The sequence below is a fragment of the Plectropomus leopardus genome, chromosome 10 (genome assembly GCF_008729295.1).
Source record: "Plectropomus leopardus isolate mb chromosome 10, YSFRI_Pleo_2.0, whole genome shotgun sequence".
NCBI lineage: Eukaryota > Metazoa > Chordata > Actinopteri > Perciformes > Serranidae > Plectropomus > Plectropomus leopardus.
The window spans coordinates 7,937,361-7,961,138 of NC_056472.1; the positions used below are offsets into that span (position 1 = coordinate 7,937,361).

A 23,778-nucleotide genomic window follows, 5' to 3' on the forward strand; every position below is an offset into this window, starting at 1 on the left:
TAAGTGTGCGTGTGTGAGTTTTTCGCTCTCTTATTCTCTCTCTCCTCTCCCGCTCTCCTCGTCTCTTTTTTTTATGAACGGAGGGGGAAAGCCTTGAAGCTCTGCAGTTTAACCTGTTGTTTGCTGGTTTGATGAGCACTGCTCCCTCTAAAGGACAGAGTCTATGCTCTACAAAAATTCACCTCACCTGACATGAGGTTGAATCTCTCCGATGATAACGACTCAGGCTTTCTGGCCTTAAATACTTCACAATCGTTAAAACAACTGAAGAATTATCTGGTCATGGGAATTATCTGAGGTTGTTTAACCCTTTGAAGCCTGAGCAAATTAGCTTGATTTCTTATAAATAAATAAAAACAGGGAAGAAAGCAACAAGCAACTTAATAAGAAATGTCCCATAAATTAGCAAGAAATTAGTAAAAAGTTTCAAAAAATTGCTTGAAAATAAGCACAAAAAGGTAAAAACAAATAAACAAACAAACAAGACAAAAAGGGACAAAGAATATGACCTTAAAAAAGTGCAAAAAAAATCTTTTTCTCTGCCATAATTGTAAATATATAATTAAGAGAATTATACATGTAGTTTTCTGGACATTTTTTGATAATACCTTATAATAACCGTAACTAATTTTCAGATCATCTCTTTGTCACCTTTCACTTTGTGCAGCTTGTGCAAAATGTATTGCCAAGTAGCTGATTATGTTTTTTTTCTATGTTTTTGAAAGAAATCAAACCAACTCTCTCAGGTTTCAGAGGTTTAAATGCTAATAAAAGCTGTCTAAAAGGAACAGATGTCAATGCAGGTGTTAAGGGGTTAAGTTAAAAAACGTGCCCTCACACCTTGCATAATGGAAACATGACCTCAGATGTATTTACACTTTTTTGCAAAAAGTAATTGTGATTTAGAATATTAGATAACTAGTTTATACTACTTTATAATAATTAAACAAACCAAAGGAATTGATACATATCTTAAATTTGTTTAGAAAATTTAATTCTTATCTACAACTTGTGGTCCACCACCAAGCCCACATTTCAGCCCTTTGCCCTCCATGTTAGAAACCTGCAGTGCATTGGATTAGAAGGCATAATCAAGATGTGGAAAAGGATAAATTAGGGACTAGAGTAATTACACAAAGATGAGTAGTCTCTAGAGAGGAAGTTTTCCTTGGCTCCAAAAATTCCCACTCAGCCAAGACCTACTGCTGTATTAACCTGTGTGAACACATTTGTGTGCACTTGAAATCATGTTGGATGACAACTGCCAAAAACTGAATGTAATCATCAGGAGTAATTAGTTGGAGCAGAACAAAGGGGGGGTGGGGGGGGGCTTTGTGAGGTTTAGCCTGGTGAAGTTAGCAGTCTATAGAATATTGGTCAGCGTTTCTGACCATCATTGCAGCCTGGTAATGATTGTAATGGAGAATAGTGGCAGTGTTGGTTACATAATGTAAACACCTTCAGTAGCGTGCCTAGAGCAGTTGACCACATAAAGATATCTGGCATGACGTCATACTGTAGCCAGAGTAGAAAAACTGTCGGAAAAAGAGTATTCAGAATGGTAGGAAAGCTGGGGTTTTGCTCAAAGGGATAGAGTGCTGCAGGAATGAGTCCTAAAAAGTCACTGGGTCTTTTTGAATGGGTTTTTTGTAGATACCTTAAATGAGGTCTGTGGTTAACACAAGCTTGAGAGAAATGTGACATTTTGTTCTGCGAGATAAAATGCGTCAGTAAATACCTCACTTGGAAATTTCTAAGCCCAAAGTTATGTGTCTCTGAAAAAGACAATTGCAAACAAATGGCCTAATGAGACTACAGAACATCATCACGCAAAACAGGGCTTTACAGCCTTGTTGTTATAGTGACATAAAGTCATGTGACGATGGTGTTGTTCCTTTATTGGCTAACATTAGCTTTTTAATTCTGATTATTGCATTCAAATATCATAAAAGTGGTGTTCATTTGTGAAGGCTATCTTACTATCTCCTATCTATCTTGCTAATCAAAACGAGCAAGTATTATACATTTTCGTTGCCAAATAGCTTATTGACTGATTGACTTTCTGTCGAGGGATCCAGGGCAAAGCTTACTTCTTGCACCTCTTTATTACTTTCTACATACATCGTAAAGCCTTGTAGACACTGAGCGATTTTGGGCTGTCACAGACAAAAAATGACCATCGTGAAAGAAACATGGAGATATCTTTGGTTATGGCTCTAAAATGGTGGTCTTCCGTAGAACAGTGAGAGAGGTTCAAGGATGGCTGTTGTCATGGTCATGCAATCAAAGACAGCCTAGGATACATATCTGATAGTGTCAGACATTTGGGATGAGAATCTCACTGTCTACTTCTACTAACCAACCAATAGAAATGCAGTATGAAATGACATACCTAAATGCTAATAGATGCTAATACTTAATTCGAGCTCTCGTTGCAAAAGTGGCATGCCACTTTGGCCTGTATTCCCCAGCCATGACCACATCCACATTCTCCTCGTCTCCTTCTTCAGACTTTTTTAGATACACACTATAGCGAGGGCTCAATTTGTTTGTTTACAATTTTCTCCTACCGCTGCAACTGCATAGGTGGATGACGCACGGTGACATTTTATTCTTGCATATTGACGTCGATGGACGTAGGTCATAGCCTATGATTCAACAGGTCATCGCACAGTCTGCATACATGTTGTACCCAAGTTTATTAAGATCCATGTCGTCGAGTGTAGCTGCACTAAACTTATGAGATTGCTGAAATCTCACAGTCTGTAGGAGACATAAGAGGGACTGAGGGGCAAAGGGAGACTCATTAAAGCAACATTATGCGATTTTTAGTTGATTTTTGAGTCATATTCCCATGTCCTCAAATACCAACACGTTTGATTGATGGTCAGACTGGAACACAAACCCACAACACCAGTGGTGAGACTCAACAATCAACAAATCACATAATGTTGCTCTAAGTGTGCACAGAAACAGAGATGGAAGCAGTTAGGATGGTGTTTCTGTGTTTGCCACACACATTCAAGTTAGATGAGTTTCATCTTAATTATTGTCTTTCAGCGTAATCGATGTGTAATTTGTAAGTCCTTCGGCGGGGGTTTCTAAAGTCTGGTAAAAATAAACCTGATGATGTCAGGCTTGAGAAGTGTAGGATACAGTGTTTTTGGAGCTTGACCTCTTCTGCGTGGATTTTTCTCAGGAGTTCCCCAACTTTATGAATGGCAAAACTAAATTGCTAGAGTTTGATAAACACAAAACATTCCCACACCCTCTCTCAGGCATACAAACACAAGCCCAACATACTTCAGATGATACTTTGACACATGCACCTGTTGCTAGGTAAACCAAACAACACTAAATAAAAGTTTACACAACATGTTTACCCAAGTAATTCCACTCACAGTAAGATGTTGCTGGCAATAGTTTAAATCGCAGCCTCCTCACTCAGGATGCCCTGTAGCTTACAGTTTAGTTGTAAACTCTCCCCTCCCTTAATTAACAGAGAGGCTTTTTCATCTCCACATACATAGCCTCTGATTCACACACAATTAGTCTTTCCAAAAACCACTGGTTTCTCTTTAATGCCAGTCTGCTAATTGATTACTGTGGGTTTTTTATGTCCTTAAATGTCAGGATATTATTCCAGGAGGTTGAGGGGCTGGAACTGATGACACCAGCAATTTTTAACCTCGTGACCAGAACTGTGTCTGTCAGTGTTCAAGGTTGAAGGAGGGGGTGGGGGGAGCCCTCAGTAGTTAAAGTATCTTTGGTGGTCAAGGCTTGTGTCAGCCCACATGCACGCCTGTGGTCAACCCCCTTTAGGTCTTTTATGGCGGAAATGTTAATGGGCCAAGGCTGTTATGTATGCAAGTTTGTGAATGGGTGTAGAAAGAGGGAGAAAAAAGATTAAACTGGAACTAAAAAAATATTAACTTTTCTAGCAGACTGGTTGTCTATTTCACAAAACTATTAAACCCCAAAAGCACTGACATCTATGAGACCTGAGAAAAGTGGTTTAATTTCTTTTGAAGACAAGAGAAAAAGGCAATAAGTAATTTGGCAAGAGATGCCCCGCAAATTGCAAAAAGATTTGATGACAAGGAAATGTTGTGGAAATTAGCTGAAAATTATTATGATGATCAAAAATCAAATCAAATCAAATTAAAAAAAACTATATTTGTAAATTCTTATAATTGTATATTTGAAATTATGTTCTGTAAATATGTATCTTTATTTTTTATAGCACTTTCACAATGGCATGTTCTTGCTTCTTTTTGATTTTTACTTTTTTTGTGCTTACTTTCAGGTAATTTTCTTGCAACTATTTACTAAATTCTTGCTAACCTTTTGGCCATTTCTTGCTGAGTTTCTCATTGCCCTCATCCCATGTTTTTGAATAAATCAAGCCAATTTGCTCATGTTTTAAAGGGTTAATTTAACTTTTTTATATATATTTGCACTTTCCATAATGCTGACAAAGTTTTCACCTCTTCTCATTCATGTCCTTACTCACTCAGTCTTTTTTCATGTTTTCTTTCTAGACTCCTCCCACACAGGTTTCTTAAGGCCTTGCCCTCTTTCATTGCTTGCTCTCTGTATCCCCATCCTATTCCTTCATCTTCTTTTCATGACGTTGTCCTCTGAAATATTGCCAGATGCACGCAAACACACAGTGACGCACGCACTCTGTGTATCCTTACTGTCTGGGACTACCCAAGGGCTCCTAATACTACCTCCCGCCTCTCCCTCAGACAGCTGTGTGTATGTATGGGTGTTGTGTTGTGGTGGGGGGTGTGGTGTGCGCAGTTGAGGGTTATAATTTGGTGGTGAACAAGGGCTGGAAAAAACGGTGGCCTCCAGAGTTCAGGGCACGCTGCTTGCCCACAGCCGGCAAACCAGCACCGTGTTCCTGAGGTCGGCAAAGTACAGAGGACCGACGGCGGAACCCTGTGGTACTCCGTCATTCACAGACCTCACCAAACACTGCTTGCCCAGATATCCTAGACCCCCCCAAAAAAATTCCTGTGTGGACTCTGAGCAAATCTGAGAGAACCACTTGTTTTGCCATCTGGGTAGTCTATAGCTATTTATGAACTAACTGAGACATCCTAAATCATGCTAAACCAGATTAAATGACACATTGTACTTTAAATTGTACAAAGTAGACCTGGCCTCTTGTGTGCCAACACTAGTATAATACACTAGTTCAGTGATCACTCATCATTACTGATTCTTAATTTATAAATACCTATACCAGATACAGAAAACCAAAAACTGATGTATGTAATCAACAGTTAAATTATTTTTTATTTAACCCTTCAAGATCACTCTATCATTTCAATGAATATACCTTTTCTAGGAACTCTAGATCTATGGCTAGTATCATCTGACACCACCCAAATGCACACACTTATTTTATGGGATGTTTGTAAGCCAGTCACAGTGTTGTACATCATCTAAGATGGACTGTAATAGTGCCGCGCCCCCTTTTTTTTAACATGGCTGACCTTGAGGACAGGAGGAGGCATTGGGTAGGTTCAGCGTATAAATCATATTGTTAAAGTATAAAGTAAAGTATAGCTCATACTCTGGATATTTTAAAACATTTTCATCCATTAAATGGTGGATCTGAGTGTCACCAGAAACTGCATGGTGAAATACTGATAAACTAGTATGAAATAAATAATTTTGCTGAAAAAAAGTCTGTTTAATGCCATTTTTAACATTCTCCGTCCATTGGAATGGACCGAAAAAGAAAAAAACAAATAAGAATCCTAATTGCAAAAAAAATTTATTTATGACTGCATTTAGAATAGAAATCCATCATTACTATATTATTTTGTGTTTGGAAAATAATTGGGTTTTGAACTGGTTGAGCAGTACAGGTCATTTATAATTGATTTTTTTTTTTTTTTTAAGTTTTCGATTTTCCTAACTAAAACTAAATTCAAGCTGATACATTCAAACTTGTCAAATCCTATGGGATCTAATCCATGCAAAACATACCGTCTGATTTTTTATGTATTTTTTCCTAAGAGGGTCACCATATAAACCGGACTGGATTTTCCAGCCACAGCTTGCAGTGAATCATTACTCAGTGCCCCACTGTTGATTGGACTTATGTGTATGACACATTGCACACAAGCACTCCCTCCCCACCAGCTGTGTGTTAGAGCAAGATTGTACACAAACAGCCCTCACTGACCACACCCATCCAGTGTTAGAATTACCCTTCATACTTAACACAAATACACACATGCAATTATATCTCCCCTTCCGTTTGTCCATTTTAACTTAAGGATGTTGCAGCTTATATTGCTGCCTCCAAATTTTCCAAACTCTCCACTTCAAAAAGTGTATGCTGTAATTTTCTCTGCCACACACATACTGTACATACAAACTCATTAGATAGATGTTTGTGTTGAAAACCATGAAAGGGGGGAAAATGCAATGGAGAAATTGGAAAATACATTGACTGATATACAGCTATAATGACATGTAGCATCTCCAGCTGATTACACCATAGTCTGTAATCATGGTAAGATGGACAATAAGCACACTAAAGGTATATTTCCATGTACATATTTTGATAGTAGTTCTTCTAAACTCCAGTAGTCCTCTTTAAGCAACCAGAGGAGACAGAGTTCATTTAGCTTAGAAAAAGTTCACAAAAACATACACATCCTCATGACCAAAAACTAGGTGCTAATAAAAAATAATACAAGAGAAGAAAAAACAAAGACTGTGCGCTAGATTCTGGTTTGATGACCATGGTCAGATGAAGAGCATGTAGCTCTGAACATCACCTCTGTGGTAATTGAATTAAATATTTATGAGAACATAATCTAGTGTGTAGAGATCGTTAGCTTGCTCCAGTTCCAGTCCAGTGTTCATCTTCAATCTCTGTATGATTTGCTTTGTATTGCACATCCTTTGACACGATTACATGTTATGGAAATTATGGAAGAAAAACAAATCGTAAAATGGTTTATATTTGTACAATTAATCCTGAAAACTTGGCTCATTGTTCTCTGTGGTTTTGATTTTGAGTTGGTTGAGCAGCAGTTGCTTATTTCAGAATATACTTAATTTAATGTATTTTGGAGCAGTTTATGTTTGGTTGTAGTCCAGTCATTCAGCCAGCCTATTAAATAGTTATTAAGTAGTTAGTTAGTTATAGTTTACACCTGCAGCTGCAAGCTGATGAGCTTCAAAAAGATGTGACTTAGAAAGGGCAAGTCGGTACATTGTAAAATCTGACAAGTGGATGTCACTTAAAATAATCTTTGAAACCGATTGCCTTGAAAAAATATCTATGTAAATAACTATAAATCTTAATTTATGTTTACTTTATATCTAATTAAGTTTTTACTTAATTTTGTGAAGTTGTTGCAACTTAAGTGGAATTACCTTGTTCTTTCTACGTGTTAGCAACTTCAGTAAACCGAGTTAGTCTGACTTAACTGGATCATCACAAATAGTAATAATTTTGCTAATGATGACGTTAGGAGATCTGTGAGTTCTGTTTTCTTAACATCTTTAAGAAAATACGAATATGATTAAATACTCTTGAACCAGCAGAATTCAGATATACTGCACAACAGTCTTGGTTTATTGAAGTTGCCAAAACTTAGAAAGATTGCTATAATTACATGTATATTTTTAAGATGTAACAACTTCACAAAACAAGTAAATATAACAAAATTTTAAGTAAACTTAACAATTAAATATAAAATAAACATAAATTAGGTTATATCTACTTACATTTTTTCAAGGTAACTGGTTTCCTAGATTTTGTAAGTAAAATTATTTTTTTTTATTTTACAGTGTTGGAGATGGCCCCTCATCCTGCAGTACAAAATTTAACCTCACTTATTATCAGTCTTTTCATGCTGATGTTTGATGTTTTTGAGACACTGATAATTTAAACTACCTCTGCTTTCCAGTGAAGAAAACTTGTTTTCATACAGTTTTCTATATTAAGTAAAGCCACCACTGGTCAGAGATAGGAACCTTGTATGACTTATAAAAATTTACTCGCCTCGCTCTTACAGCCTCCACTATAAATACATTATTTTGTTGACGTTGTTTTTTCCTAGGACGGTGGTTATGCCTATTGCCAACGAGTTTGCCCCAGACGTGGTTCTGGTATCTTCAGGCTTTGATGCGGTAGACGGACACGCTCCACCCCTGGGAGGATACAAACTGACAGCCAAATGTAAGTGCTGACCACAGTTACCCAGTTAATCATTTTCGTTTTTTTTCTGAGCCATAAATAAAAATTCTCTTAAGAACATGTAATGATGCATATACATTTGAATGCCCTCCACTCTCACTCATGACATTCATATTTTCTGCTTGTGCAATGTAACACGATTTTTGATTGGTTCACAAACATGCCTTTGAGTTTATTTTGTGCCTCTGACTTGTGTATTCAGATCAAGTCCTTGGCGTGCCAGCAAAGAGCTTTTCTAAAACCATCCCGCAGATCTCAAATAAGAGCAGGGGTCTTGGTTGTTGAGGGGGTGATATGGGTGGTTAGAGAGGACTGCAGGAAGAGGGGATATGGGTAGAATTTAGGGGAGAAGAAAGTATGGCCGAATGCATATATTAAAACTCCCCTCCTCCTGAGAGAAAAAAGATCAAAGACTGTGACCAAGCCTAAACGCAAAGCCGCATTTATTAAAATTAAACCTGGCTCGTATTATGGCTTGTGTTTTGGCCCCCAGTAAATCCACAGCGCACTCTCTTTTTCTCTTCCTCTCTCTGATGCAGTCACCCCTTTTCTCATCCACGCTCAAACCCCCTTTTTTTTCTCTCTCTCTTTTTTTCTTTGATCAATATCCAAAAAGGAAGTTCGAGCTTGAACAGCAGTCCTCCCCGGTCTCATTCTTTTTCTCCCTTCCCTCTCTTTGCTGTCATTTCCTGTGTGTCCAGGCTTTGGCTACCTGACCAGGCAGCTGATGGCTCTGGCAGGCGGCCGCTTGGTGCTTGCCCTGGAGGGGGGTCACGACCTCACAGCCATATGCGATGCCTCAGAAGCCTGCGTCGCTGCTCTGCTTGGCAATGAGGTAAGATGAGAGCTGAGAGGAGGAGGGATAAATTACTATCAAAATAACCTGTAGCAAGGCACTAAGATCCGACAAATACATTTGGAATTGTGGACTAAATCTGTGGCGTGTGTAAGATTAAATAGGGGCTGAGGTTTATGATGGGAGATACAATCTCATACCACAATAAACAATACCTCAATAAAAAGTATGACTTGGTTAGTCCCTGCTGAATACATTGGCTTATTGCTGTAACTTTGGACCTTTTCTAGAGACTATGAATTCTTTTTATCGCACAAAGTTCATATTAATGTCAACAATATAGCGTGTAAGACAATCATGTTGATTAGGAAGCTCTACTTTAATTAATGAATTATAAGTGTTAAAAACAGCCTCATTATTTTTTTTAATACTTAATGACACTGAAGTGAACAGCAAGACTTTAAAGGGACAGTTCACTCCCAAAACAAACAAAAATATATGTTTTTCTTCTTACCTGTAGAGCTTTTCATCAATTTCGATTGTTTTGGTGCGAGTTGCTGAGTGTTGGAGATATTGGCCATAGAGATGTCCACCTTCTCTGTAATATAATGGACTAGATGGTACATGGAACTAGTTCCTACTTGAAAATGCTTAGAAAAAGGTCTGTGGCTTATCTTGAGTAACCGGGTCGTGATTACTGAGTTTTTCAAATGTATTTTTTGGTGCTGAGAACCACAAGCCGAGTTCTGTTATATTTGGGAGGAGGTGGACATCTCTACGGCTAATATCTCCATTACTCTGCAATCAGGCAGGGCAATATATCAATATTATATCACTGTTGTGATATAAGACTGGATATCGTCTCAGATTTTATATATTGTAATATCAAAAATGTTGTCTTTTCCTGGTTTTAAAGGCTGCATTACAGTAAATTGATGTCATTTCTGAACTTGCAAGGTTGTTCTAGATGTTCTACTAGAGCTGCAATATTTAATTGATCTATTCAAATCACTTCAGTTTTATTCATAATGCTCACTATCACAAATCACACCTTGCCTCAAAGGGCTTCACAGCATACGACATGCCTCTGTCCTTGGACCCTCACAGCAGCTAAGGAAAAACTTCCCCAAAATAACCCTTCAGCAGGGAAAAAAAATGATAGAAACCTCAGGAAGAGCGACTGAGGAGTATTCCTCTTCCAGGACGGACAGATGTGCAGTAGATGTTGTGAAGAACGATAAAATCACAGCAGATGACAAAAATGTATTAAATTAAAATTAAAATTATTAAAGTAAAACTAATGTCCAACTAATTTGACAGTTGATTGAATTAATTCTGGTTTCTCTACTCTGTGACAGCAATTCTTGCAGTTTGGCTATAATAAGACATTTTAGGACGTTATTTTGGGGTTCGGGAAACAATGATGGACAATTTTCACAATTTTCTGGCTTTTTTTTTTAACCATAAAATGATTCGATTAATCTACTTCACTAATAATGATTTATCAAAATCTTATTGAGTAGATATTTTGTGAAGGCGCCAACAGTCAACCTTACAATATTGTCACAATATCAATTTTGAGGTATTTGATTGTGATATATTGTGATATTTGATTTTCTCCACATCCTACAGCCTTACTCAACAACTCACACCAATCTAGATTTATAAATAGCACGACAGGTTAGAGGAAAACTTTTATGTTTATATATTTTTTTTATTTTAGAGTGAACTGTCCCTTTAAACAGAGGCCGAGCATCTGGTTTATTAGTGTTGTCAGTGTGAAATTATCAGAATTCAGCTGCACTCAATTTGCTTCTAATTTTTATTCCTGGCTACATTTTCGGAAGCAAGTAATTTTGTCTGAGTTTGAAAAGTCAACAATAAATGGGCATAAAATTCTAATAACGGGATTTTCCCATTCCTTTTCAAGCTTGAAACTTCCCCTCTTGCCTTGAATATTTATATCTTAGACAACTTTGAGATTTTGTTTCCCCTGACTGGGTGACTCATATGAATGCTAAATGAAATTTTGTCGTGTCCAAGGTTGGCGACAAGAATTACTTTAACAGCCAAACACAATAAAGGTGCAGGATAATGGTTTGATGGGCCTGTTATATACGAGATACAACAAGTTCAACATGCAGGACAGACTTGATTGTAGAGAAATCTCTGACAATAGTTTGCTTCTATCTGGGCCAAAACCATCTTTTCTCCAGCTTGGGCTCTCTGTCCTTTTACCACTCTGGGAGGAAGTCACCACCGCATACACACACGCTACACACAGGCTGACACACGCACAAACACGTCAGAGGGAGAGGATTTCCAGGCAGAAGGTTAATTGTGGGAGTGTGTAGGTTGGGCCGTGGAACTGAACAAACATCGGCGCTCTGTGATTCATGGCGCACAACAGAATAGCAACTCCTCACAGCCGCCCACTCTTTTCTTCCAGCTAATGGAGAGGCTGGAGTGCTTTTTTGGACAGGCTGCTCAGTCTCATTTTCTCCCCCAAGATTTTGTGTCCAAGATATCTTAGTGCTTTTATTTTTAAAGGACTACTGAATTGTAGTAGAGAAGGGAGATCATGGAGCTTTTGGGGAAGAGAAGAGGGTGTGACTGTTTGTTTGTGTAGAAGAATCTGTGTATACTGAGGACACTTGTGTCTCTAGAGTCTCTCTAGAGTGCTGTTTTGTTCTCAATCCATTTGATGTCTAACCACTAATGAACTGGACAAAAATGCACATTTGCTTTTGGGCATACAGCCAGAGAGGAAGGAGATGCTGTTTAGCACCTCGCTTCAAGCTTGCTGAGTTAACTTTATGCCTCCACGCCAGCGATAGCTTTCACCAAAGGTGTTATGTTATCAGGTTGTCCATCTGTCCATAGGTCCATCCCATTCTCTAGAGCACCTTGAGGGAATTTCTTCAAATTTGTCACAAATGTCCACTTGGACTTAATGTTGAACTGATTAGATTTTGGTGGTCAGAGGTCAAGGTTACTGTGAACTCATCTGTATCATTCTTGTGAACGCAATATGTCAAGAATGCCTTTCGGGAATTTCTTCAGATTTGGCACCTATGTTCCCTTGAACTCAAGGATGACCTGATTAAGAATTTGGTAGTTCAAGTTCTAAGGTCACAGCTATTGTGACCATTTTAAATATACAAGTGGTCAAAGGTCAGCTTCACTGTTACATCACAATGTTCAGCTCTTCTGGCCTTTATCACTGTAGTATCTCAGTAATTGGGGGGGGGGGGGGGCATTTGGTGTCACTAATCTTGGGTGTCCACCTTGAAACTGTGCTGATTGTATAGATCCTCCATGCTGCTAAAGAGATTCCTCATTGTATGTCTATAGGAAGAGTGCTCCACAGAGTCAGAACCACCACCTCAAAGATATGATCAGTCAGTCGGTCAACCACAAGGACAACCAGTAACCCTTGGTCAGAGGACCTAAGTGGCCTACTGGTGATTTGAGATTGGAGTGGGTCAGAGATGTACACAGTTGCCTGACGACCACAAATGAAGAGTGAATATCTAGACAGACACTCTTGGATTTACTTCATTTATTTTGACAAACTGACCACTCTCAAGTATTGCTGCAGGCGTAGCCACAAGCACACCCTGAGTGTTGGTTGCACTGGAATGGCTGGTGCACCTGCTAAAGACATTATTATCTGCCCAGTGAGACATTCAGAACAGTTCTACTGATGCATAAAGGTCTACACTTCTCATTAGGTGTATAGAGTACCTTGCACAGCATGAAGTGAGACAGGTTGTTGGACTGCAACTGGTGTGGAAACATAAAATACAGCAGATGGCAAATGTCTTGGGACAGTTAGAGGTTGTTGCTGTTGCCATTGTCTTTATTTTAGTATGGACTAACATCAGTGCCTGTAAAGATCATGCTACACAAATTCAGAAGTAAGCCATCACACTTAAGTTGTATAGATAGAGTAAAACAATTGCTGTGTTCAGGTAAATTTATCCAGTGGACAAAAGTAATTATATTTCAGTGATTTCACACAACCCAAGCCTGTATGAGCCAAAGGTATCGATTGGATGCATCCTTAAATGTCTGAATCTCTATCTGACTTTTTAAAGGTGGTATCTGTGCATTCCTACGCCTCTTGTTCCAGCCCTGCAGACAGCTCGAGCTATAAATGAGTTCTTGGAATCGTAAAATGCCGCATGGCGTCAGTCCATGTGGATCTTGGAGTTAGAGCAAAACAAACAGAACAATAACACAGGATCACATTAATAAAACTCGGTCACTGCGACCGACCAGTTCACCGTCGCGTGGAACATGAAGACACTGACCACAGCAGACGGAGGAACCACGCAGGAACTTTTAAAGTGACATTAGACAAACAGAGGTTTAGTTAAAGCTGTGTGGAACACGCTGCAATGTTTTTAATCCTTGAATATTTGGTCTTAAGAGGAAAGCACTGCTACGTGCCAAACCTGTCAAAGAAAACTAACAGCTTTGCTGGAGCAAAGTTTTGCATAAGACGGGAAATGCACAGACTAGAGATATAATCTAATAACTGTGTTTACCTGCACTGTGCCCACCAATGACGTGGAGTAACACTGCCATTACAGCTGGTAAGGATTCAGGAATTCAAGGACACTTCAGCAGGGCGGATGCTTTTAGCTGTCACGGAGGTTTGTACTCTGGACTTCCAGTTTGAAGGACGCTCTCGTTACTCACAGCACCGCCCTGCTGCAAAAATAATGAATCGGATCAGGGGGTTTGCTTCTTGGGTTTCAGCAGCCTGCAGAGCACCGGCCTCGGCAGGGGTTTGGAGGAGGTCACTGGATGGGTGCCATAGGGAGCTGAAAATTCGAAAATAGGCAGGAGGCAGGGAGCGTCAATTGCCTCAGCCCTGCAGGACACCCCTCTCACCCGAGCACCCGGGGCCCCCTCACTGGTACACATCTGAAAGTGGTTACCCTCACACCTCTTCCAGCAGGGTCAGCCTGGGCCCAGGGATCAGATAATAAAGGGAAATGGAGTAATCATTTGAAGTAGGGAGAGATGTAGCTATTGTTATAAAGCAGCTGCACAGAGAACACTACCTATGGAAGTCTTCAAAGTCTGGAAAGGTACGGGATTAACTCTTTAATCATATGCAGGTTTTTCAAAAAGTTTGAACACTGTACAGGGAGAATTGTAAGAAAATGAGTGGGACATCAACATTGATTCTTGAAATGTATCATTGTATTTTTCAGAAAGGAAAAAAAAGTAATTTTTGTTCAGAATTACAATTTTTGTGTGTGCCCGGTGGCTCAGTGGATAAAGCTGGCGCCCCAAATGTGAAGGCAGTGTCCTTGCCGCAGCGGCCTGGGTTCGATTCCAGCTCGTGACCCTTTGCTGCATGTCATCCCCTCTTTCTCTCCCCATTTCACGCTATTGATCTTTTGTCCTATCTAATAAAGGCAAAATGCCAAAAAAACAATATTAAAAAAAATAATAATTACAATTTTTGGAATGCAACATGCTTCATATTGAACCCAAACTGTTGTCTTTAGTATATATTTTTAAAAAATGTTGCATTGTACCAATTTACAGTTATGGGCTTATTTATACTCCCTTTATGTACAAAATTGGATACGTCTGTTTCAAATGTCAATCTGCCCCTATACTTACATGCATCCTTTGTGATAGCATGGATACAGCCAAACGGCACTGAAGGGCAGGGTCAAAAGTTTCACACAACAAAAAAAACGAGGCAATGGTGGAGGAGGTCATAATGATGTAGCTCTTTACGTAGGCAGCGCTGTAGACGGTGGTGGTATGCGAGGCCATTGAATATATTGACTACACTTCATTGCTGCTACAATCTCGGGCAGTACTGCTTAGTTTCACCCGTGTTCAGAAAACATGCGAAAATACATGTAAATTGAATACAAAAGTATGGACAGAGGGATCTATCTGTGTCCCTGAATGTTGAGCATAAATATATAAGGTTTCAGCTTTTACTCTGGGAAACCATCAATAGGAACATTGAAAGAAATCATGACAGAAGCCTTAAGTAAGAGTTGTACAGCATGCGTCATTAAGAGAAGATGGCTTTGATGAAGTGACGACCCACACAAACATACATGTTGTTGACTCGAAGTACAGACGAAGCGTTCTCGTGACTCATACCGGTTGGCTTTTTGGCAGCAAGTGATGTCAGCTGTTTGTACAAAGGCAGATCACTGAGTTGTGTGGAGCTTTGATAACTGATAGCAAGAAAAAAGAGAGGCTAAAATGTCCCTGATCAGATCAAAATGGCAGGAAGCAAGTGTTTTTATCAGAATCTCAGTGAATTTCTCTGTAATGGAGTTGGAATGTAGCTGGAAAACGTCAGTGAGGGATTGAGCTGGAGGGAGATTAAAGGACTGGCTTTTTTCCTTTTTTTTTTTTGTGCTGACAATGTCCGGCAATGGCCTCAGATGGCAAATATGAATCAGAATATGAAACAGAAGAGTTGATTAAATATAAGATCTAAGTTGGTGCTGTTACCACCAGGTTGAGCAACTAGACAGGCAGTGGCCAGCAGCTGAGTGAATTTTGGACTTGTTGAATGTGTCCACTGAGTGGGTTATTTCTAGAGGATGTATTTTAGTTTTTGCATGTGTGTGTGTGTGTGTGTGTTGGCTGACTGTGAATGGAGCGAATGAGTAGGCTCAGGCCTGGGACCACAGCTGGATTAGCTGGTCAGCTGTGCTTTTGTTTATAAGGCTTCAAACTGCCTGAGGGTTTGTATTGTCTGAAAGCGTCCAGAATCCAAGACGTCACCATAACTATAGCATATACTCTTACTTAAAAGTGACAGCTCACCTTAAAACAAAATAAAAAACATAACATAACATATTCCTCCTCTCACCTGTAGTACTATTTATATGTCTAGATTCAGTTTCAGAGTCTTGGCAATATTGGCTGTAAAGATGTAACATATCACCTTAGATTTATGTTAGATGACAGCATAAATGACAGATGATGCACCACATAATGCAGGAAAGCAGACATACTGCATCTTATATCAAATGACGGCAATGTGAAATGCGAAGCAATAACACGTTTAATTTTGTTTATTAAAGAATGAATGCTTTTGTTATGTGGCAGGCTAAAAAAGCAGATTTTGGCAGCCTTTACATACTGGTGCCAAAACATCCTAAAGGTGTTCCTTATATCCTCTCCACCTCCTGTGTAGCTTGTACTTCCAGTGTTTTACTGCTTGCTAGTGTGAGAAATATATCTGTGCTTTTATTGGCAGGTTAAGACAAGCTTCGCTATAATGAGCGTTAGGTTTCCTTTGAAAGCGGCTCAAATTAGCTGGGAAAGAGAGGGATGAAAATTGCTAAATGGACTTTACAGGCTCTTTTATTCACCCCCACCACTGTAGTGCGTAATCGTGAAAGTCTTTTTAGTTAAATAGCTCATGAATGATGCATTGGCAACTCCACTAGTCAACTCTGAACTTGGGACTAATTGATGATTGCTCGCAAACAGATGTTGGCCCAATTCGAACCACGGTTGTTAGTAATTATTTGATAAACAACAGGCTAATATGCTAATTGTTACCAGCTGTCAATGAGGTTACTCAGTGTTTACACTCCAGTTACAGTAAGACGCTCGACTTCACCTGTCCCCCCTAGGGCCTGACTATTCACCGCCGCCCCCCGACTACAAGGCAAACCTACACCCCTTTCCGAAAAGGTCGCCTGCTTTGCACAAAACACATCATTACCTTGTTCAGTTAGCATAACATAATCAACCGGTTTTAGTGACTGCCAACATATGCACATGGACACAACAGTAAACAATGGATGCCTTGTGCACTTTTCTTTCGCTGAACAAGTGGATTTCCTCCTCTCCCCACTGTTTTGGTTTCAGCCTCCCTCAGGAATGTTTTTACCGGGGCACATTCCTCCTTCTCGGCTCACGGCTTTCCATGGTGTCTCGGTTTTGTTGGCCGGGACCTGGTGCATTTGAACGCCTGCATCGCACAGAGAAATCCCCAGAAATCAGTCAACACAGTGGCAGCAAACCGTCCTGAAAGGGCATTTCTGCCTTGCTCTCTCTGCAGCACATATGATGGTATGAAGATGCACAAGTCCAGGTTGTGCAGGACCACAAACTCAAATAAACAGAAATGTCACTATGGATGATGTGGCAGACAAATGTGTGCTTGTATATAGTGCACATATCTGTGTGTGTGCATGTGTGTGTTTGCTAAACCTGCCAGGTGGGGGCCCCTGGAGTACCCTGACAAGAGCCATTAAAGTTTATAAGCGTGAGGCCCAGCTGTCAATCAAGCTGACAGGCTGCCCCTATCCAACCCCGCTCTGAAGTAAACCCCATGAAACCCCAGAGAACCCCTGACCCTGCTCTGACAGGGAGCTGGGTTAGTACGGGCTGGGCAAGGCTGAGCTGGGACTGGCTAGGGTTAAGGTGGAAAGTCGCCGGCTGTAGCCTGAAGGTTTGGGAAGTTTTAACTGAAAGATTGATGGCTCGAGTCCCCAGAGTGGTTTGAAAGTTTGGGGATGGAATTGATGAATAAGCAATACTGTCACTCTATCAACTACAATCAAGATAATCTGGAAGGGCTGAACCTTCAAGTTCTCCAGAAGTTGATCCCTTAAACTGGGAGCTCTGGGCAGCTCCCAGGTGAGCTTGAGTCGAGCTGTTGATCGGGCAATAAAAGTCCTGTGATGATAAATCTAAAGGGGCTGCATTGGTGTGCGCGTTTCTTCACAGTCAAGAGGGATAGTCGAACTACACCATTTACTTGAAAAAGTAATCTATCAGGAGTATTCTTGCAGTTTTACTTTGTCCGGATCTTCCGAAGTCTCTCTGCACCGTTGTCAGTCTGAACCATAGAGTGTATAAATAGCGGACATAGCTACTGTGATGTCACCCTTTGGTTTGTGGACTCCCATTTTGAAGCCTTTGGTTCAGCATTTTGGCCATTGCCATCTTGCTATTTTTTTGGAGCCAGAAGTGACCATATTTGGACAAGAGGCAGACGCTGTGGGGGAGCGAGGATTGGAACTGCCTGAGAAGCTGAGGACACTATCAACAGACAGCCTGTCATTCAAAGTGTCCTGTCCCTAATTATGTGTGACTTGAGGCCTTTTTTAAATTTACTTGGCTAAGTCATATAAAAAATCTACCCCCCTGTACAGTTGTTATGGATGTTTAAATTAGCTATAGAGACCAAACCATTTTTGTACCAGGCTGTAGACATATTAGTTTCTGCTATAAAATTCGACATTTTAACATGTGGGCATTGACTAAGTCTGGAGCTAGCCTCAACCAGCCATTCGATGGACTGTAGTTTTTGGCACGTCTGTGTTGGCTTCATTTCTAGGTCCCAGAGGTTGTGGCTTCGGTCTAAACATATTATAACACTATCAACATTCCAATCATAATCAGAGTTGAAATGACATGTATGCTTCTAGCGGTTTATAAAAAATAGTTGATTGTATCATACAAAGCAAGTGTTATATCACGTGATGTCAAACTGAAACAGACTAATGACTATCTGACAGGCGCACCACTGTCTTTGAGAAGCACAATTCAAGTTATCTGGCATGTGTTTGTGTGGCAAGCAGACCACAACAAGACATGTCTCACTGATTCAGTGTGATGTCAAGCTAACAGTCAATAGACAACTGCCAAGTGTATGTGACATCAGTAAACTTGATTATATCTGTTGCCGTTTTTAGATGTAACTGTTAAATTTAAAGATACATTGTTAAACATGGTGGTCTGACCTATTTGACATTTCTGCTGTGCTTATTTAATGTAGGCTACTGTTTTGCTTTCATGGCGTGTTTGATAAACCAAATCTACCAGCGTCATTGAAGCTGCAATGTACAGCTTCTGGGAATTTTTAGGCTTTACCTTTTGCACAAACTAATTGAGGCAGCAATACACCAGCAGTTCTGGTATTTAGTAAAATTATTGTTTTTGTCATTGAACTCTGGTGGCTTTGAGATAATGGCTTCTGTTCCCAGGGTGAAAGCAGTGTGACGGCATGATGAAGTGGTGAAAATATTCTAAATATAGCATGCACTTAAACTGACATTGGTGTTTTGAGTTGGCAGCATTTGCTCAGATTTTATGCACATGATGCAGGGCTTTTCCATACGAAAGTTATTGTAAACAAACATTCCGATTCCATCTTTAGGACAAATACAGTAAGATTGCTCATTCTGCGGGCCAGTCTAACCCTTCTATTTGAGGGTGCAGATTGTCACTTTTGTGAAAAAAACAGGGTTGGGTTTGAGTGATTGCATGGATAAACTATGGAGCTATAGAAGGGTTGATGTAGTCACGAAAGAAGTCGTGTCTTTCCAGCAAATGAGCCAATTAAACTCTCCTGTTGGACGTTTTTGTCAGTTGCTCTGGATGAGAATATCCGCCAAAGAGCAAATAGCCCAATGTAAACATTCAAACTATATGTGTGTCTGTGCACACACCTCCGTCCGTTCCTGTGTGCATTATGTAGCCTGTCGTGCCACAGCAGGATTAAAGTATCCCTCTCCCCAGACTGCCTCTTCCCTCGGCCCCCGCTGACCCCTCCCACACACTATTTGTTTTAATTAAAAGAAAACTTCCAGCCTTGGCCAAGCGAGACCGGCCGACGGTGACTTTTTCCTCTTCTCTCTGGCGTTCTTCTCGCGAATTTCTAGCCAAACGTTTTTTTTTTTTCTTTTTCTCTATGTCTCTCTTTACATGTTTCTTAGTTGGTCCTTTATTCCGTTGGGGTTATGATGGAGCAGAAAAGAGATGCTTGTCGTCTGTGTTGGAATGTAGAGCTGAATGGGCCTGTTTGACAAAATGGGATGAGAAAGTGTCGTATGTGCAGTCGGCCAAAGGGGAAATTGAATCATTCCGGGTTGGGAAGGCACGTTGGGGAATAGCCCTGTTTCCTCTGAATTGTGGCTTGGAGAGCTTCATAGGCTTCGCCGTGCTCCCTGAGGTGTGTGTTTCTTTGAGCGTGTGCATGCATGTGTTTGTGTCAGCAAGTAGGTTTCCATGTGTGTGCATCTGTGCACGCCAGTATGTGTCCTTAGAGTGGGACATAGTACAAAGCGCACATTGTAGTTTGTGTCAAAGAGTAGCAAAGCTCTCGGTGAGTGGGCGGAGGTGTGCATCTGCAGGCCTATTTTCTATTGTGTCAGCAGCTCGAGCTCGCTCCCCACCTCTTGGAGTGATTCAACACCGGGCTGTGGTCCACATTCAAAAGTGATCCTTTAAACCAGGAGGGAACCGCATTAGTTCAAGTGAGGTTTGGAGCAGCGTTTCTGAACACCTGTCAGTCACATTCATAAAAATACATTCAGCCATACTCTCTATTTAATGCACTTAGCCGATGTTCTCAGTAGGTATAGGTCGGTGCCAAGTTTTCTGCCCTGCAGCAGTTACAATTCAGCGTAAGTGTCTTAAATAATCTCAAAGATGTGGCTAGTGGAGTCTGTAAATCACTTTTGGTAGAAAAAGTTAAAATGGGAATGTGTTTCGGTGTTTTGTTTCAGTTGGACCCTATTCCTGAGGAGGTGCTGCAGCAGAGACCAAATGCTAACGCCGTGCACTCTATGGAGAAAGTTCTTGAAATACAGAGTGAGTGGATATTACACCTAAAGCTAACATACATTAGCATCTGTGTGATTTGATTTTTTTTGTCCTATTAAATGACTTTTGGTTTAGGTTTTAGTTTGCTGACCTTTTTTTTATTTTAAGCATCTGTACATATTTTAAATATTAATATTCCACATACAAATCCTTCTATCAAATCTCTCAGTACTGAGGTGATCAAGTCTGCACAGCAACTGCTCTAACTGGACTTTTACACTGTTGTGGTCTTTTGTAGGTAAATACTGGCGCTCACTTCAGCGCTCAGCCTCCACACTCGGTTGCTCATTGAGTGAAGCCCTTCGGCGTGAAGCAGAGGAAGCTGAGACCGTCTCCGCCATGGCCTCATTGTCTGTCGCCAACAAGCACATTGGAAAGAGGTACTCAACACAGACTGAGTAACCAACATTTAGGGGATGAAGTATTTCTTAAAAGTATACAGTCATTGTACTGTAAGCGAATAATATTACGGCATTGTTGTCTTCCCAGGGCTGAAGAGGAACCAATGGAAGAGGAAGCTACTATGTAAAGAAACATCCTTTCGCCTTTGACCACTCAGACCAGTCTTAATGTTTGACAGTGTCCTCATCCAAACAGTGTCCATTTAAATGCCACTCCTGCGTCTCACCCCTGCCATGCTAAGGTGGCATCTTATTGTGGGAGAGAACAAGCAGAGCTGACAAAAGTGGCGCTCAAAGGAAACGGAACACTGAAGATGAGCGATGCGTTGCACTGATCAGCAGTGCACAGACTGATCAGCATCAGTGTGTTGCATTGTCTCTTCAAGACCTTGGATAAAGCGAATTGACTCAATCACCCCACAGTAAAAGCCTCGAGTGCCAGTGCTTTTAAAAATCTAGACATAATGTACTTTTTAAAATGCCAGTCGGAACCATACACGGATGATCTGTCGACTTTTCTTACGGTTCTGTTCTTTCTTTATCTTCGTCATCACATTTTCGTCAAAAACCACCAGAGCTAATGTGATTGTGACTCTGCACTACCGATGAATCATTCCTGCTCTCTTGAGATATTCGGACGAATTAAACAAAGTGGTTGAATTTCTTGCGGTTTTCGAGTTGGGTAAGGATTTCAGAAGATTCCAAAATGACTGACAGTGAAAGACTGCGCGTCCGTGCCTTTTTCTTTTCAATCCTGGTGGATTTTATGTTGAACTCTACTGAAAGAGATTTGCCTTAAAAAAACAGGTTTGGGAACGAGGCCTCTTCTCCCCAACCCCTTAAACATTTCTAACCTGGAGAGATATCTGATGCCTGCATGTTGTTGGCACATAGACCGGAGGACCTTGGCATGTTTACCTATAATTCCTTGCAAGCAGCTTTCTGTCTCTCCCTGTACCTCCATCATTCCTTTCCCCCTGTCATTTAAATAATCTTATTTTAGAAGGTAGTTCCCAACCACAAGTTGGAGGTGGTTCAGTTTAAAAGTTGCAGGTGGGGTTGGTATTACTCAGTTGAACCATGTATCAGACAGTCCCGTAGCCAGAGGAAACATCTTGGAGGAAGAGATGTCCTCTCCTGACGCATTTTTATTTATTGCTGTGGACTTTTTTTTTTCTTAAATCTGTAGAGATTCTTCTGAATTTTATGGGTGCAGATTTTATGTGGACATGCTGATTAGATAAGCATCAAGCAAATACTTACTGGGTTCCCCCAGTCATGGGGGAGTAGTATGTAATGTAACAATCACATTTTCCAGGCACTAGAAAAGTCATGAAATTAGTAATAGTCACTGAAGGTTCTGGAAAAGTCATGACATTTTGTTGTGTGTAATGAAGTTGTTGCAGTAAACTTTAATGGCTAAGCTTGCACCTAATAACATAATGTAACATAACGCCAAATTTATTTTCTGAAGCTGATGAGGTATTATAGCTCTAATAAGCATCGACATTTTGTTTGCATTTTTGTTAAATTTTCTCCTGGCATTCTGACTCTCTCTTCATGTATGCCAACAAGCTGAAATTATGTTTGAATAGAGTTTGAATTGGATATGTTTGAAAAACACTGGGCAAGTGCAGCAGGAAGAAAATCACAATGGGTCCTTGAAAAGTCATGAAAAAGTTTTAAATTTTACCCATAAAAATTATGGGAACCCTGTAAGTAGCATGCACTGTACAAGAACTACAGTACTTCAGAAAACTACAATCCCATTGATACTGTATGTCTTTAGACAATAATGAAGCCAAAGCATGATGGTCTTTTTTTGTCTGTAGTGAGTCAAACCACTTCATTTTTAAATTAGAATTAGTCTCATTTGTTCCAGATTAATGAGACATAGAGAGTGATTATTCTCATATGGGCCAATTTGTTGAAGCAGCCGTCTCTTTAACACAACTGTGTCTCCATGGTAACAATGACCAAACCACCTGGGATTTTCCACAGGGGTGTTCCGAGGCTGCACAGCCTCTCACAGCTGGTTCAACGCCTTTGGTCCCTTGTTAAGCACATCTGCTCCACAAATGTCAGGTGCTATGAGACAGGTGTGTATACATCTGTTCATATACAGTGAAGCACAAGCTGCTCTTTATAAATATTTAAGTATATGCATATATTTTTACAGTTTCATAATCATCCTTCTCTCTCGAGCAGTGACACAGCCAGTGGGATGAGCCCATAAATAATGAATAACCTTGCAACTTTGAAGCACATGTAGCTCAGATTCTGCCCTGAATGCTGAGTCATCTGCATTTTATTAAATCTGAATCCTTTTGAATCAGTTATAAATATCTTAATATTTAAGATATAAAAAGACTGGCTAGTTTCATTGTACACTGAGCTTAGTGAATTTGGGTTCTGTCATGGCTGTTAACTAAAACGTCAGAGTTCAACTGTGCTAGCCAGACCATACTACACACTACCCATCAACCTAGTCGTTGTCAAATTCGGTTGTCCATTTTGACAGATAAAATGCAATTATTCTGATTATTTTTGATGGACATCCACGAGGACAAACATGCTACAACAGCCTAAAACATTTCCATTAGCAGAAACATGCTGCAGCTTTAGAAATTATGCCAATTCAAAAGCACATAGAAATATCCAAAACAAATGCAAAAACAGAAACGTGCTACAAATAAAAAAAATCATGCTGCAAAAAG

At 40.1% G+C, this 23,778-nt stretch overlaps 1 protein-coding gene across 2 annotated transcripts in view; it reads left to right on the top strand.

Annotated features, from left to right (window-relative positions):
- The window catches only part of hdac4 (histone deacetylase 4), a 157,275-nt gene extending 133,497 nt beyond the window's left edge, over positions 1-23,778 (top strand). For both annotated transcript variants that reach the window (XM_042494096.1, XM_042494097.1), the window contains 5 exons: positions 8,100-8,218; positions 8,938-9,071; positions 20,564-20,648; positions 20,899-21,040; positions 21,150-23,778. In XM_042494096.1, coding sequence (XP_042350030.1) covers positions 8,100-8,218; positions 8,938-9,071; positions 20,564-20,648; positions 20,899-21,040; positions 21,150-21,189 — 520 coding nt within the window. In that variant the 3' untranslated portion in view covers positions 21,190-23,778. The remainder of the gene's footprint in view (positions 1-8,099; positions 8,219-8,937; positions 9,072-20,563; positions 20,649-20,898; positions 21,041-21,149) is intronic.